This window comes from Aedes aegypti, chromosome 2, assembly GCF_002204515.2.
Source record: "Aedes aegypti strain LVP_AGWG chromosome 2, AaegL5.0 Primary Assembly, whole genome shotgun sequence".
Classification (NCBI taxonomy): domain Eukaryota; kingdom Metazoa; phylum Arthropoda; class Insecta; order Diptera; family Culicidae; genus Aedes; species Aedes aegypti.
In genome coordinates this window covers 205,261,020-205,275,568 of record NC_035108.1, presented here as the reverse complement: position 1 = coordinate 205,275,568, position 14,549 = coordinate 205,261,020, and the positions used below count along the sequence as shown (strand labels likewise).

Genomic DNA, 14,549 nt, shown 5'->3' with positions numbered 1-14,549 from the left:
AATTGAATCGTTCGGAGAGGTCGAGTCACCTAATCCGACGGTGGAGTAGGAGTGTGTGCAACATTTCAAGGAGACACACGAGCGCACCGCCGAAAGCAGATACTCGGTGCGTCTGCCGTTCAACGAGAAGAAAACCCAGCTGGGAGATTCCAGACGTATGTCTGAAAAGCGGTTCTACGTGGAGAGGCGCCTGGAAGCAACTCCGGAGCTAAAATAACAGTACAACGAATTCTTGATAGACTACGAATCACTCGGTCACATGATCGAGAACCCGACGATTGATGATCAGGCTTTCTTTCTCCCACATCACTACGTACTGAAGCCCACTAGTACCTCTACAAAACTACGTATGGTTTTCAACGGCTCTGCAGTGTCGGACACAACCGATTTGGTTTTACAGCCGACATTCCTAAAATGTATCGGCAAGTCGGTGTACACGAAGATGATCGACGATATCAGAGAATCTTGTGGAGACAAACTAGTAACGATCCCCTGAAAACGTACGATTTACAAACTGTGACGTACGGACTCGCTTCGTCCCCGTTCCTTGCAACGATATCTCTCCGGCAGCTGGCTGAAGATGAAGGAGACCAGTATACGCTGACAGCATATGCGATCAAGAAATCTAGCTACATTGACGATGTTTTAGTAGGAGCCAACACTCTACCGGCAGCGATTGAGTTGAAGAACCAGATTGTCGGTCTTCTGGAGAAGGGATGTTTCAGCGTACACAAGTTTGCGTCGAATTCCTGTGAACTGTTGGTGGATGTTCCCGACGAGCAGCGGGAACGCAGCATCGACATCGAGGATCACTGCATCAACGTAACTATGAGAACTCTAGGCGTGGCCTGGAATCCTGTGGATGATCAGTTTACAATCGTATTTCCAACTCAACAAGTTAGCGAGAACGTCATCCACACGAAACTAACGATCCTGAGTCAAATTGCGAAGATATTCGACCCGTTGGGCTTCGTAGGTCAGGCGATAACTGCAGCTAAGCTGATCATGCGAGAGCTGTGGTCGTTGAACTTGGAGTGGGACCAACCGGTTCCACAAGATATGGCGCAGCTGTGGCTAGACTACTCACAACACCTGCGCTGCTTGCAAAGCGTAAAAATTCCACGATGGATCCTGTGTAAAGACAACTGCGGCATCGAACTTCACGGGTTTGCAGATGCGTCGGATCTCGCATCCGTCGCCTGTATATATACTCGATTGAAGCGAAATGACGGCACAGCAGAATTGAAGCTAGTATGCAGTAAGTCAAGAGTGTTACCACGTAAAAAGGAAAAGCAGAAGCAGATCACCACTCCACGCGTGGAGCTGTTGGCCGCAGTGTTGCTGTCGCGATTGGTGGTGAAGATATTAGAAGCATTCGAAGTCCGATTTGATAGTGTGAATTTAGGGAGTGACTCTCAAATAGTCTTGTGCTGGATCCGCAAGACACCCGAAGAGCAGGCCATATACGTCGGCAATCGAGTTCGCAAAATACAACATTCAACCGAAAACTTCTCCTGGAAATGTATCCCGTCGAAAGAGAACCCCGCTGAATTGCACCGAAGAACATGGAATCTCATTCTTTGTGGTGGACTGGGCCACCGACGCTACATACAGCCGATCCGGTCATCGATGAGCCGCCTCCAATAGCGGACGAAGAAACACCAGAAGTGAAGAAGGCAGTGCTAGTTGCAGTGACTAGAGAAAATCGACTTCCTCTTTTCGATAGAATCAGCCGTTTCCCGATCATCCAGCGCGCAATGGTCTACGTTGTGCGCTTCTGCGACTACATGCGAAGTGGAAGAAAGCAGCTCACAAGGGATTGCCGACTACTGATGAGATGTGGCGATCATCCACTCTAATCGTGAAGCTAGTGCAAGCTGAAGGATTTGTTGGAGAACTGAAGCTGATGCGAATGAAATCGTCGGAGTCGAAGTTACCGTTCGGAAACTTGCATCAAATGCTAAAATTCCGTATGATCACAAACATCCTGCATACCCGAAAAACATCCACTGACTATTACCCTGATTCGATACCTGCACCAAAATAACCTTCACGTTGGTCAGCGAGGTCTACTAGCCATTGTTAGACAGCAATACTGGCCTCTGCGAGCGAAGAACATTATCCGGAAGGTTGTTCATCAGTGCATTTCCTGCTATCGTTCGAAACCAACAAAGGCCACCCAACTGATGGATGACCTACCTGATCACCGAGTCGGACCTTCATTTCCATTCGCACGCACTGGATTCGATTTTGCCGGTCCCTTCAAGATACGTTCAAGCCATAAACTACGTAGTGCCCAGACGATAAAGGGGTACGTCTGCGTATTTGTTTACATGGCTACCCGTGCACTTCATCTAGAAGCCGTGTCAGACTTGACTTCTGAAGCCTTCCTCGGAGCTCTGCAACGATTCGTCAGTCGTCGGGGTCTTGTAGAGAACCTCTACTCCGACAATGCAATAAATTTCGCTGGTGCCAACAATGAATTGCAGCTTCTCGCCCAGTTGTTTCGTGATGAGCAACATCGACGTGGCTTAGACGTATTCTGTACGCAGCGAGGAATAAAGTAGTCCTTCGGCGGGATATAGGAAGCGGGTGTCAAGTCCGTCAAACCTCAAGAGAGTCTTTGCCAAGCACAATCTCTCGTTTGAATAGTTTACTACCGTGCTTGCGTAGCTTCCTAGATTGAAATTTTTTAAACCACGTCTAACTTTAAATCGGCTGTTCAAAGCAAACACAACGATATCGTTAAGTTTGGTAGCATATTTTTGAGAAGTTCCATGATTTCTGTTACCCTTCAAAGCTTTGAGTAAAGTATTTTTTGAATATTTAATAAGTTCATAAGAGAGGGGTATTGACCGTGATTGTTATATGAGATTTTTGCTAATTATTGAAATGAATAGGTGGATAGACGTCGCAAAGGAGCGATAAGATTGAAATTTCATTAGGTGGTGAAAATTGAGCAAGTCATTTTAAAGTCAGTAAGCATCTAAGCGTCCTGTATTCTACCTAGCTTCTTAACTGGAGAAGGGTTGCCTAAACGCTTTGAGCTTTGCTACCAACACAGGCCTGTGCTTATCAAAAACATAGCTTTCGCATAGATTTTTGTCATTAAGGCTAAGTAGCCCGTCATTCGTTTTGGCACCAATGATAATTTTTCAGCTTGCATTTAAAAGTGATACTCAGCCTTGTTAGTTTGTATTGACTTGAAAAAGTATCACTGTACGCGCAAACATGCATAAAGTATGCTGATATTTTTTTCAGGTATGTCAGTGCAAAACCAACTGTTTTTCTTTGATTCGAAATCGAGAGATGAATTAGCAACAATCATCAACGACACGTACAAATTGCAATGACGCCCTACTTCGCCTTAATCAGTCAACATTTATTGAGTCCAATTTTCGGCTCGCACAGGTTCATTGTTTTGAATTGAACAATGTTCAGCACTACTTGATCGCTGTGTTCAACAAAATGAACTGGAACGCGAACTGAACGCGTTCAAATGCATCACTGATATTCAGAACCGGAGCTATTTTTAAGAAGAAAAAATGACACGATTTCCATTATTCTTCTCTTAATTAAGTACATTTTGTTTTATTTTAGCCTTGTGAGAGCAAATGCGGTAAAATTAGGCCTTTGCCAAAACGACCAATGAGAATTTGTCTTTTTTGACAGGCAATTGGTTTCGTTTTTGTACGTGGACCCGAAAGGTCTTGTCTTAGGTTATTATCAAAAATATGGGTATCAATCCTCAGCAAATAAATATAACGAAATAATCAAAATTGGCACTTACCTTTTCACTGTCGGTGGTGTTCCCAGAACCGAAGCTTGCCAGCGAGCTTCCGTCCTGGTCGTTATCGTTAAGCGTATCGTCAATGTCTTTCGAGAGGCGTTGGCCGAGCGGTTTGTTACCGACCTTGGCCGGAGACTTCAACAGCGAGAACGAGGTGCCGGAGAAATAGGTCTCCTGTATCACTTCGCGCAGTCTTTTCACCCACATCTGCTTGGTTTCGAGGCTGGTAGCCTTGAGCACTATCCGATAGTCGGACAACATTGGCGCCCGGCCAGTCCAGATTGCAAACTTGCACTCGTCGCCTTCAATGTGCTCGGTGACTCCGAAGTCTGGAAAAAAATGGAAAATATGTGTGTTAGAACGTAGAATTTTCAGAAAATGTGTGACAAAGCCATTGCGGAAAACCACATTTTTAATTTTTTAGCTTGACTAACAAAAGCACAAATTAACACTTCGAGTGGAACATACAATGTGAAAAATTTAATCCAAATTCGGATTAAGCTTGCTGCGATTAAGATGAAAATCTAATTTTATGCTGAAAAGGTAGGGTGCAGAACTACTTGGGTACTAGGACAGAACGTGACACCTCAACTAAGGCTGTGAACCGTTTCACCAGTTCGTTTAACTATTAGTTAAAATTTGACATTTCGATACTTATTTTCCCCTCAAATGGTTAAATTGAACATCGCGGTCGAACCATTTGAGCTTTGACAGTCGAGCAGTTATTTCAGAACAAAGTTGACAGATGGTTAGTTATTTTCAAATTCACTGGAGCAGAAAATAACTTTCGAACTGTCAAGTTTAACCAAAGACATGCTCCAGAGCAGTATTATTTCTAACCGAAGGGGAAATAACTATCGAGCTGTCAAATTTTAACTAATAGTTAAACGAACTGGTGAAACGGTTCACAGCCTCAGTAGATAACCTTGACGGTACTGAATCCAGTATTACCAGTATCCTTTTTAAGCAAATCTTGTGAACAAATTTAAATATAAAGACTCATAATTTGATTGCTTCTTGCACGGTTTATTCATTTAGTACAATAGAAGATGCTATATTAAAAAAATGGTATAGTACTAAATTCGGTTCTTTCATCTACTTATAGGTATTCTACTAAACAGCTCGAAGATTTATAACAATTAGATATTTTTTATTCATTTTTGCATTTTAAGAGCATATACTTTGAACCTGAGAGAGACTCGCGAAGAGGAAATATATCAACGTCATTGGCAGCCCAGATTCCATTGTCACAAAACGTCAAATGCAGCCCGCCGTTTTTATGGCTGCAAAAGTTAAAAGTATTGTATTCAAAATGAACTGTTATCAAAAACACCATATTAGTTATTTAGAATGTCTGCTACGTTTGCTGGCACGAAATTTTACTCAAAAGGCATTTTATGATACGGTGTGATGCAAACGCAATCATTTTTTGCTGAGAGGTTCATGTGAGGGTTTGAACGGCTTGTGCATGATTGATCTAAACACAAAGTGGAATAAGAAAAAAACTCGCAATCACAGAAAAAGAAGACCGTCTTCACGAATCTCGTCTCAGCTTTGAACTTAACATCGAATATATTGCAATTTCAGAGAAAACTTTCCGTTGTACGGTTCAACGGAAAGCTACCGCAGCTGTCACATCACTGATTTGCACTGGTAAATCATCGTCTTGATGATTGTTGTTTGTCGGTGTTTTTGATAGCGCTTTCTTTTTCAAGCATACTATGATTGAATTGTTCGCTTCAATGATAGAATGATTTCAAAGCCTACGGTAGAACTTTGACAGCTGCGGTAGAACTCGGCGGCTACCGCAAAACGGAAAATTTTCTTAACAACCGTAATATATAGATTTGAAACAAACAGATTTCATGAAAATTTTCCAAACTTTCGATAAAAGCTCTAATCTATGAACACGGCGGGGCTAGCAACTAAGTGCCCTGTTGCAATCCAACTCAACGATGTGAAAGTAGGCCTTTGCCAAAACGACCAATGAGAAGTGGTCTTTTTTGACAGGCAATTGGTTTCGTTTTTGTACTTTGACCTGTCACGTCTTGTCTTAGCTTGGGTACTTCCTGGGAGGGAGGCACAGATACTACACACGAAACATAGAACAACGTTTGTTTGAACTGCAAGATAACTCCAGCTTGCCAACAACAATCAAGGCAGGCTTGGGGAAAATCGCTAGTTTTCCTTTGTTGTGTACTTTCGATTTTTCCTGACAAACATGGAAAAAGGGGCATAGTTTTCTATGCACTAAATATTCATTTTCATTGGAAAAAGTAAAACGATGCGTTTTTCAATGCTTTATATCCAATCAGGTAGAAAGGTGCTCACGTGACATTACTTGCATTGTGTGCATGAATTGATTTTCATTCGAATTTTGAAACTTTTGACGAAATGCAAAAATGTGTTTTAATCAGTTACGCGCTTTTTCCATGTTAGTCCAATGTTTGAGATCTGGGCTCACAGTGACAGTTCGTGACAGTGGAATCCCGGCTCACTATGACATACAGAAATTTTGTATTGGTTTCTCCCTCCCAGGGTACTTTCATGGTTCACTTTGACATAGGGGGTTTATCTCTGTCGAACCGACTGAAATGTTGCAATAAGGAGCTTTCCCTTTACCTAATTCGTTACATAAGTATAATCCAATACTTAGATGTTTTCCGACAGTGGAAGTACCGTCAACTGGATTACTTCATCTTCATAATCGCTCATATCCAAATTCTCCTCTTCCGTTTCATCTCCTTCGGACAATGATAAAGTGCACGATATCGGAATCTGTATATATATTCTGCTTACGATACGATTCTAATTTTAAATTTTCTTCTGGATCTAAACGATTTCGGAGTATGCTAAACGATTTTCCACTCTATCAGTAACTGCATCAAATCCACTCAAAGCATCAGCGAATCTTCTTAGGAAAATCCGATAAAATTACTTTCTGCACAACTTTTGTAAAGATTTGTCGTATTTCTTGATGAATTTTCAGTAAAATTTGCAAAATGAGCTGTCAACAACAATTTCTTGTTAAATGTAAACAATGATGAAATATCGATATTAAGCTTTTTTGTGTGCCGTGCATATGTGCACCATACAAGTTCCATCAAAATCAATGATTGCGAAACTAAGTTTTGCATTTCTAATCATATGTTAGTGCAAATAAAGGGTAAATCTATTGGAAAATATTTTTATTACTATTTTGACGATTAATTCTCTTTGTTATATCAGGCTTCGAAATCATGTAATATTTTTCGACCGGTAAAACCCGTTCCCTCATACATATGTTTGTAAAAAACATGTCAAATTTGAAGGCATCCCTAAAATAAGGCATTGAAGTGAAAGAGGAGATGTGTACTAATTATAAAGTAGCGTGAAAACAATTTAATTTTGCTCGTTATTTTTAAAGATACAAAGGTTGAAAGTTTTGGTGCTCTGCAGACACCATGGGCGGGAAAGGGTTAATTTACTGCATTTTATCTGTTATAGACTAATCCAGTTGCCTGCGTAGTAGTGCAATGTTGACAAAATTTTCTTTGTTTGCTGTGAGAACTGTCACAACATTGCTTTTGTTTGCTGTGAGAATCCAAATATAAACAGAATTGCTGCAAAACAACCACTTCCTTGTTGGCCTGCCGTTGACCGAAAGTTCAATAGCGTCAAACAAACAACGATACGTTTTCATTCTGAGGAAATCGACTTGTGTAAGATTGATTGTGCGTTGGTGTTCGTGACAGTTTGCTTGGGGACCTCTATGAGGGGACCAGATAGCCGTAGCGGTAAACGCGCAGCTATTTAGCAAGACCAAGCTGAAGGTCGTGGCTTCGAATCGCACAGGTCGAGGATCTTTCCGGGTTGTAAATTTTCTCGACTTCCCAGGGCATAGAGTATCTTCGTACCTGCCACACGATATACGCATGCAAAAATGGTCATTGGCATAGTAAGCTCTCAGTTAATAACTGTGGAAGTGCTCATTAGAACACTAAAATGAGAAGCAGGCTCTGTCCCAGTGGGGACGTAACGCCAGAAAGAAGAAGAATCTGTTAATATTTTTGTTATCAGACTCTTTGTGTAAAATATGATGATTTTCTTAAATGCTTTTTCTATCCATGTATTTGTTTCTAAATATTCTTCGTATTTTCTTTGTTTTGTGTCAAACGTCCATTATGCCGAAATGATCATTATGCCAAACGACCGTATGCCAAATAACATTATTCCGAACGGGGTAGCCTCAAAGAAGATGTTCAATGCTTCAACCAAAGAGGTACCAGAGGAGTTCGCAACGCATGTAAAGAGGCAACGCTCAGGTTAGCAGCAGGAATGAGATAACTCCACTAAAGGTAGATGGAACTATCGGCTAATACCAAATGTGTCAGATTAGAATAAAAGAAACCCCGGGGAAGTGAACTTCTACCTGACGCAGTTTCTGTCAGGACATGGTTGCTATAGGCAGACAGTACCTGCATAGGTTAGGGCACTCCGAATCTCCTGCGTACCCCAATTGTGCTGGTGTGGAGGAAACAGCGGAGCATGTCGTGTTCGATTGCCCGCGTATCATTGTTGTGAGAGATCGCATGCTCGCTACATGCGGAGCGGACAGGTCCCCGGACACTATAATCCAGAGAATGTGGGATGATACACAAATTATTTCACGCTAAATTTCAACTTTTTTGACCCCCCCCCCCTATGACACGTTTTTTATATGAGTCCTCTGAAAATTTTGTAAGGGTTGTCACGCTTGGTTTGACCCCCTCCCCCCCTTGGAGCGTGACGTAATTTGTGCATGACCCCTGTGTGCGGATGCCGAGTGCTGGAATGCATTAACTACGGCTGTCACTCACATCATGTTAGAATTGCAGCACCTATGGCGCGTCGACCAAGAGTTGACTGCAGAGGATTAGCCTTGCCAAGGCTAATGTAATGTAATTGTAACATTGTTTCGGCTAGGAGAAGCAGTTTGCCTGGGCTACTTCTGCTACATGGTGGTGTATTAATATGCACTGGCCCTTCCCCGAAGAAATACCAAGGTGGTTCCGGGGAGATGAGGGTCTGAGGCCAAGGGTTTTTTTTTGTTTTCCTTCTAAGCAATGGGGGGATAATCTGCTCAACAGACTCCGGACCGAGGTCCGGGAGTGTGGGGTTGGGGACCATTTACTACGTACAAGCAGTAAACAGGACTACACCCCCGACCCACTAAACCATTTCCATTGCCGCCAAACCCTTCGTCTCTCCGGGACCACCAAGAAGGCATTGCTTCGGAGAGGGGCTATTGCACATCGCATCCTCCAGGTTAGCTGCGTAGCCATGCAGCAACGAACATCGATGACACGCTTATGGGGGTCCACCAAGGTAGCATGCTGGCGCATTGCCAGCTTCCCGGGTGGTCCTCACCTCCCGTTGTCCGCTGAAGGCGGGCAGGGTCGACCACTAAGCCCGCGCCCAGCTGCACCGCAGGTACTGATACTGCGGGCTTCGCAATTTGACCTACTGAAGGCTCAGGCCCTATCAGCTAGCACCAGCTGGGATTGCTGACGAAGGGGCCTCCACCTGCCCCGAACAACCAGAGGCTCGTATCCACCCAGTAGGCCGGCGCCACGACAGCAGCGCTACCAGGATGTTCTCCCCGCGGCCACTTAATCGCTGTAAGGGTCGATTTCGACCGGAAGGCACCGGTATGACCTACGTAGCCGACTGCGAACCTTTGGACCACCTGTTGATTAGCGTCTGCACTAGTCACTCCTCGAGTCCACACGCCATCTCCTTTGGAGTTCCGAGACGATGTGGGTGATAGCCGATGAAACGGCATTCCAGCCAAACTCGTCTGCACACATCCTCTGAACCAAATTGTCCGGAGTCGTGTCCCGACCGCATGTGGCAAACATGCGGTCACGCATTGTGCGGAAACGCGGGCACACGAACAAAACGTGTTCCGCCGTTTCCTCTAAACCTGCACAAACTGGACATTCGGGAGAACCCGCATGACCGAAACGGTGTAGATATTGTCTAAAGCATCCATGACCCGAAAGAACCTGTGTTAGGTGGAATGTTCGTTCCCCATGGCGCCTATTGACCCAGATATCTAACCTCGGAATCAACCTGTAAGTCCACACTCCCTTGGTGGAACTGTCCCACGCACGCTGCCATTTGACCATGGAGGTCGTTCTGGCGGTCCTGCGTATGCCTCTTGTGCCGCGCCTTTCGAAGCACTCTATGTCTTCCATGATAAGGATACCAATAGGCATCATACCGGTGATGACACAAAGTGCATCGTGTGACACGGTACGGTACGTGCTCGCAACCCTCAGGCACATTAGCCTATAAGTACTCTCTAGCTTGCTACGGTAGCTATCGGTACTCAAAGCCGTGCCCCAAGCCGGGCCACCATACCTCAGTATGGACGAGGCGACACTGGCCAGAAGCTTACGCTTACTGGCGTACACCGCAGAGCTATTGGACATCATCCGGGACAGTGCCACAATAGCTGTGGAGGCTCTCTTGCAGGCATAATCGACATGGCTACCGAAGGTAAGCTTGTCGTCGATCATCACCCCCAAGTGTTTGACGGAGCGCTTCGAAGTGATTGTGCAGTCGCCTACACTGATCACCGCTTGCTGCACCGACTTTCGGTTGTTGACAACAACAGCCTCAGTTTTGTGGTGAGCCAGTTCCAGTTTCCTGGAGCTCATCCACTCCTCCACAATTGCGATCGAGTGGGCTGCAGTCAATTCCACTTCTTCGATCGATTCACCGTAGACCTCCAGCGTAATATCGTCGGCAAAGCCAACGATGACCACACCCGCCGGGAATTTTAATCTCAACACCTCGTCGTACATGACATTCCATAACACCGGACCCAGGATGGAACCTTGCGGGACTCCTGAGATTATGTGAAAGCACTTCCGACCCACCTCTGTGTCATAGACTAATACCCGATTCTGGAAGTAAATTCCGAGAATCTTGTACAGGTACTCGGGTATCCCCAGACGCAGGAGCGCAACAGCAATAGCCGCCCAACTGGCACTATTAAATGCATTCCTTACATCCAGAGTCACTACTGCGCAGTAGCGAATACCCCTCCTCTTACGCTGGAGTGCTATCTCAGCGGTTTTCTTAACCGTCAGAATAGCGTCTACAGTGGACCTCCCTTTCCGGAAGCCGAACTGGTTGCTTGAGAGACCATTTACACCCTAGGTGTACCTCGACAGTCTGTTGAGGATGATCTTCTCGAGCACTTTCCCCACCGTGTCAATCAAGCATATTGGTCTATACGCCGACGGGTCACCGGGTGGTTTCCCCGCCTTTGGCAATAGTACCAGGCTCTGCCTCTTCCACGCATCTGGAAATACTCCCTCGTCCAGGCATATCTGCATAGCAGATCTGAACATACCGGGAGCCTCCAAGATTGCGACTTTGAGGGCCAGGTTTGGAACTCCGTCCGGACCTGGTGCCTTCCCCATGCTTAGGGATTTTGCAATCCCTACAAGTTCCTCATCGGTTACTCTATCCTCATCGCCAGCCCCAATCCCCGGCGGTCCTACGAAAGGAGCAATTGCACCTCTTGTCTTCGCCATAACGATCCTGTAGGCATCACCCCACGGGTTCGCGTTGGCACTCTGACAGAGTCCCTCGAAGCAGGCCTTTTTGCTTGCCCTTATCTCGGACTTCAGCGCGACTTTGGCAGCGGTGAACACCGCCCGTCGTTCTTCACGCTCCTGCTCGGTACGTGCTCGCTGCATCCGTCTCCTGGCCCGTAGGCAGGCACGGCGCAGGTTCGCAATAGCTTGAGTCCACCAGTATGTCGGTGGTCTCCCATTCCTAGGGTGGACTTTTCTAGGCATGGTCGCATCGCATGCACGCGTAAGCACCGCTATCAGTTCGTCCACGCTTAGGCCGAGTAGGTTACGCTCACGGCGGAGCGCCTCCCTAAGTACTTCATCATTGAAGTACGATGTCTTCCACCTACGAGGGCTTGGCCTTGACCTACCCGCTTCCTCAACCCGCTGCCTGCTGTTGTTGTAGTCGATACTGTAGCGAACCGCCAGGTGGTCGCTATGAGTGTAGGCATCGTCTACCCTCCAGTTCGAACTACTCGTTAGGCCAGGACTACAAAAGGTAACGTCGATAATCGACTCCACTCCGTTACGGCTGAAGGTACTTTTGGTACCAACATTAGCCAGATCGACATCTAGCACGGCCAGTGCCTCTAGCAGGATTTGACCTCGCTGGTTCGTGTTACGGCTTCCCCATTCCACGGCCCAGGCATTGAAGTCACCCGCTATTACAACTGGCCTTCGCCCTGTCAGAGCGGTCGTCATACAGTCCAGCATCTGCGTGAACCGCTCGGTCGACCAACTCGGAGGCGCATAGCAGCTACAGAAGAGGACCCCATTTACCTTGGCGATCACGAAGCCCTCGTAGGTAGTAGACACCAACTGCTGGACAGGGTATTTACCCGTTGTCCATATCGCCGCCATTTTTCCGGATCCATCCACGACCCAGTTGCCGTTGCCGGCGGGTACTCGGTATGGGTCCAATATGATGGCGATGTCCGTCCCCCACTCAGCAACTGACTGGTACAGCAGTTGCTGAGCTGCGTCACAGTGGTTCAGGTTCAGCTGCGTTACCTGCACTGTGACTTTTCGTTGATGGCTCGTTTGAAGGTCGGGCACCTTGAGCCTCCCGTTGGGTGATTGTTGTTCACGAACTTGCCGGAACAAATCAAGCACTTGGGAGGGTTCTTGCAGCCTAGTGCCTTATGACCTTCCTCACCACAACGCCTGCACAACTTGGTCCTATCAGGACCTTTACAGCCCCAGGACTTGTGTCCAGGTTCCCTGCACTTAAAGCAGATCACTGGTTGCTCATGTATGTTCAGTGAACATACTGACCAACCAACCTTGATCTTACCTACCTTAGCGGACTTATTTGCGTCTGCCACAGGTAGGTGTACTAAGGCCACCTGAGTACCTGCCGGACTTTTCCGTAGCTGAATGGCGGTGGTGGGCACCTGCACTTCGCACTGTTGCCGCAGTGCCGTGACGAGCTCTTCTGCGTTGGTGATCTCGTCAAGGTTCATCACCTTCAGAGTCACTGACTGCGTCAGAGCCCTCACTTCAACACCAGCGCCAAGGACCTCTTCCGCCAAACTTTTGTAGGCGGCGCCCTTGCGCTCCTTGTCGCGCTTAAGCTCGAGGATCATTTCACCTGTACGAGTGCGTCTGACACTGCGTACGTCGGCTCCTAGATCCGCAAGCTTCGCGTCACTGCGCATCGCCTTCAGGACTTCCGAGTACTTGGACTCTTCCGTCTTGATGATGATCGCATCACCCTTTTCGCGCTTGGCACCTACCCTCCTACCTTTCTTAGGTCTGGTATCCCTGCGCTCCTGATTCTCCTGTTTCTTCTTCTTCTTCTTCCTCACTACGGTTGTCCAGGGGGCGTCCCCCCCTTGCTCCGCCCTGACCTGTGGTGATGGAGGACCTCTCAACCACGCTCCATCCATAACTTCACCCGATGCGTTAGCCGGGGATGAAATATGGGTTCCAGCACTGGCACTACGTGCACTGCTGCCTCCTCCTGCTTCTACTCTCCTCAACGGAGATCTAGCTAGCCCACTTCTTGCGAAGGGGTTCGCTTCCCTACTACTGCTACTACCTGCACTACCACTACTAATCTGATTATTATTTGAATTTGTACTCATTTTGGATCCCACGAGTAGCACGGGAAAAGAGGTCCACCACGCCAGAGCCCTGCATTAACGCGGTAAGGGACAAAATACTGTGAGGGGTGCCCAGGTGCCCCACAGGCTCCGTTAATGGTCGAACATCTTTTTCACCCCTTCGACCATTCATTCCTCAGCACGGTTTTTCGCATCACACCTTGAATTGGGGTTACCCCGTTTGGTGGACTCTTACCACCGGAACAGGTTGTCCGTAGTTCTATTCTAGACGCCGGAACTACACGGCCAGAGGCCAAGGGTAATGTCGGTGCAATCTGTACACCACTTGAGCAATTCAGCGCGAATTGCTTATTTACATGAGCTGGTTTTAGTAGGTCGTCGTTGGAGCGGCATCCCCACACTCCCAGAGTTACTTGCTCAGGGGGTCTGTTTGCAGATTTCCCTCTTGTAAAAAAAGGCAGTCAATTCGAATCGGAGCTTTTCGCTGAATTGCATCGGAATTTGGAAAATAATCACATTCGTACCACCCTGCATACCACCCGGAGGCAAATGGTATGGTAGAGCGATTTCACCGTTAAAAGCAGCGATCATAAGCACGAACTTTAAAACATCAAACATAGAACATCAAAACCTACCGGGGGTATTCGAGTAGCTTACAGAGAAGATTTGAAATGTAGTTCAGCAGAGTTGGTGTATGGTCAAAACTTAAAGATCCCAGGAGCTCGGCCCGACGCTAATCGAACGGAGTTTGCACAACAACTACAGCGATCGTTCCTTTAGATTAAAGCCCCTACTGCATCGAACCATGCAAAACAAGTTATTGCAAGAAAAGACTAAAAGTTTCAGTTAATTAACTCCGCGAACATTTATTTCGATTTCCGATCCGCCACAGGTCATATTCAAGTATATTGAGCTTCATACAAGTACACTTTGATGTTCATTACAAATATCCATAGATTTCGAGTAGTGTTGGATCCGTTGAATCTGTTGCATGCTCCTTGTGAGCGAGCGACGGAATCCGGATCCGACACAATGATTTGCGTTTTGCGGAAGAAAAAACGAAGTGTGCCGGTGTTGCATGCT

The 14,549-nt window shown here is 46.4% G+C and overlaps 1 protein-coding gene across 3 annotated transcripts in view; it reads right to left on the bottom strand.

Annotated features, from left to right (window-relative positions):
• LOC5570339 (triple functional domain protein) overlaps nucleotides 1–14,549 on the bottom strand; it is a 298,245-nt gene that overhangs the window by 191,942 nt on the left and 91,754 nt on the right. For all 3 annotated transcript variants that reach the window (XM_021843783.1, XM_021843781.1, XM_021843782.1), the window contains exon 7: nucleotides 3,791–4,119. In XM_021843783.1, coding sequence (XP_021699475.1) covers nucleotides 3,791–4,119 — 329 coding nt within the window. The remainder of the gene's footprint in view (nucleotides 1–3,790; nucleotides 4,120–14,549) is intronic.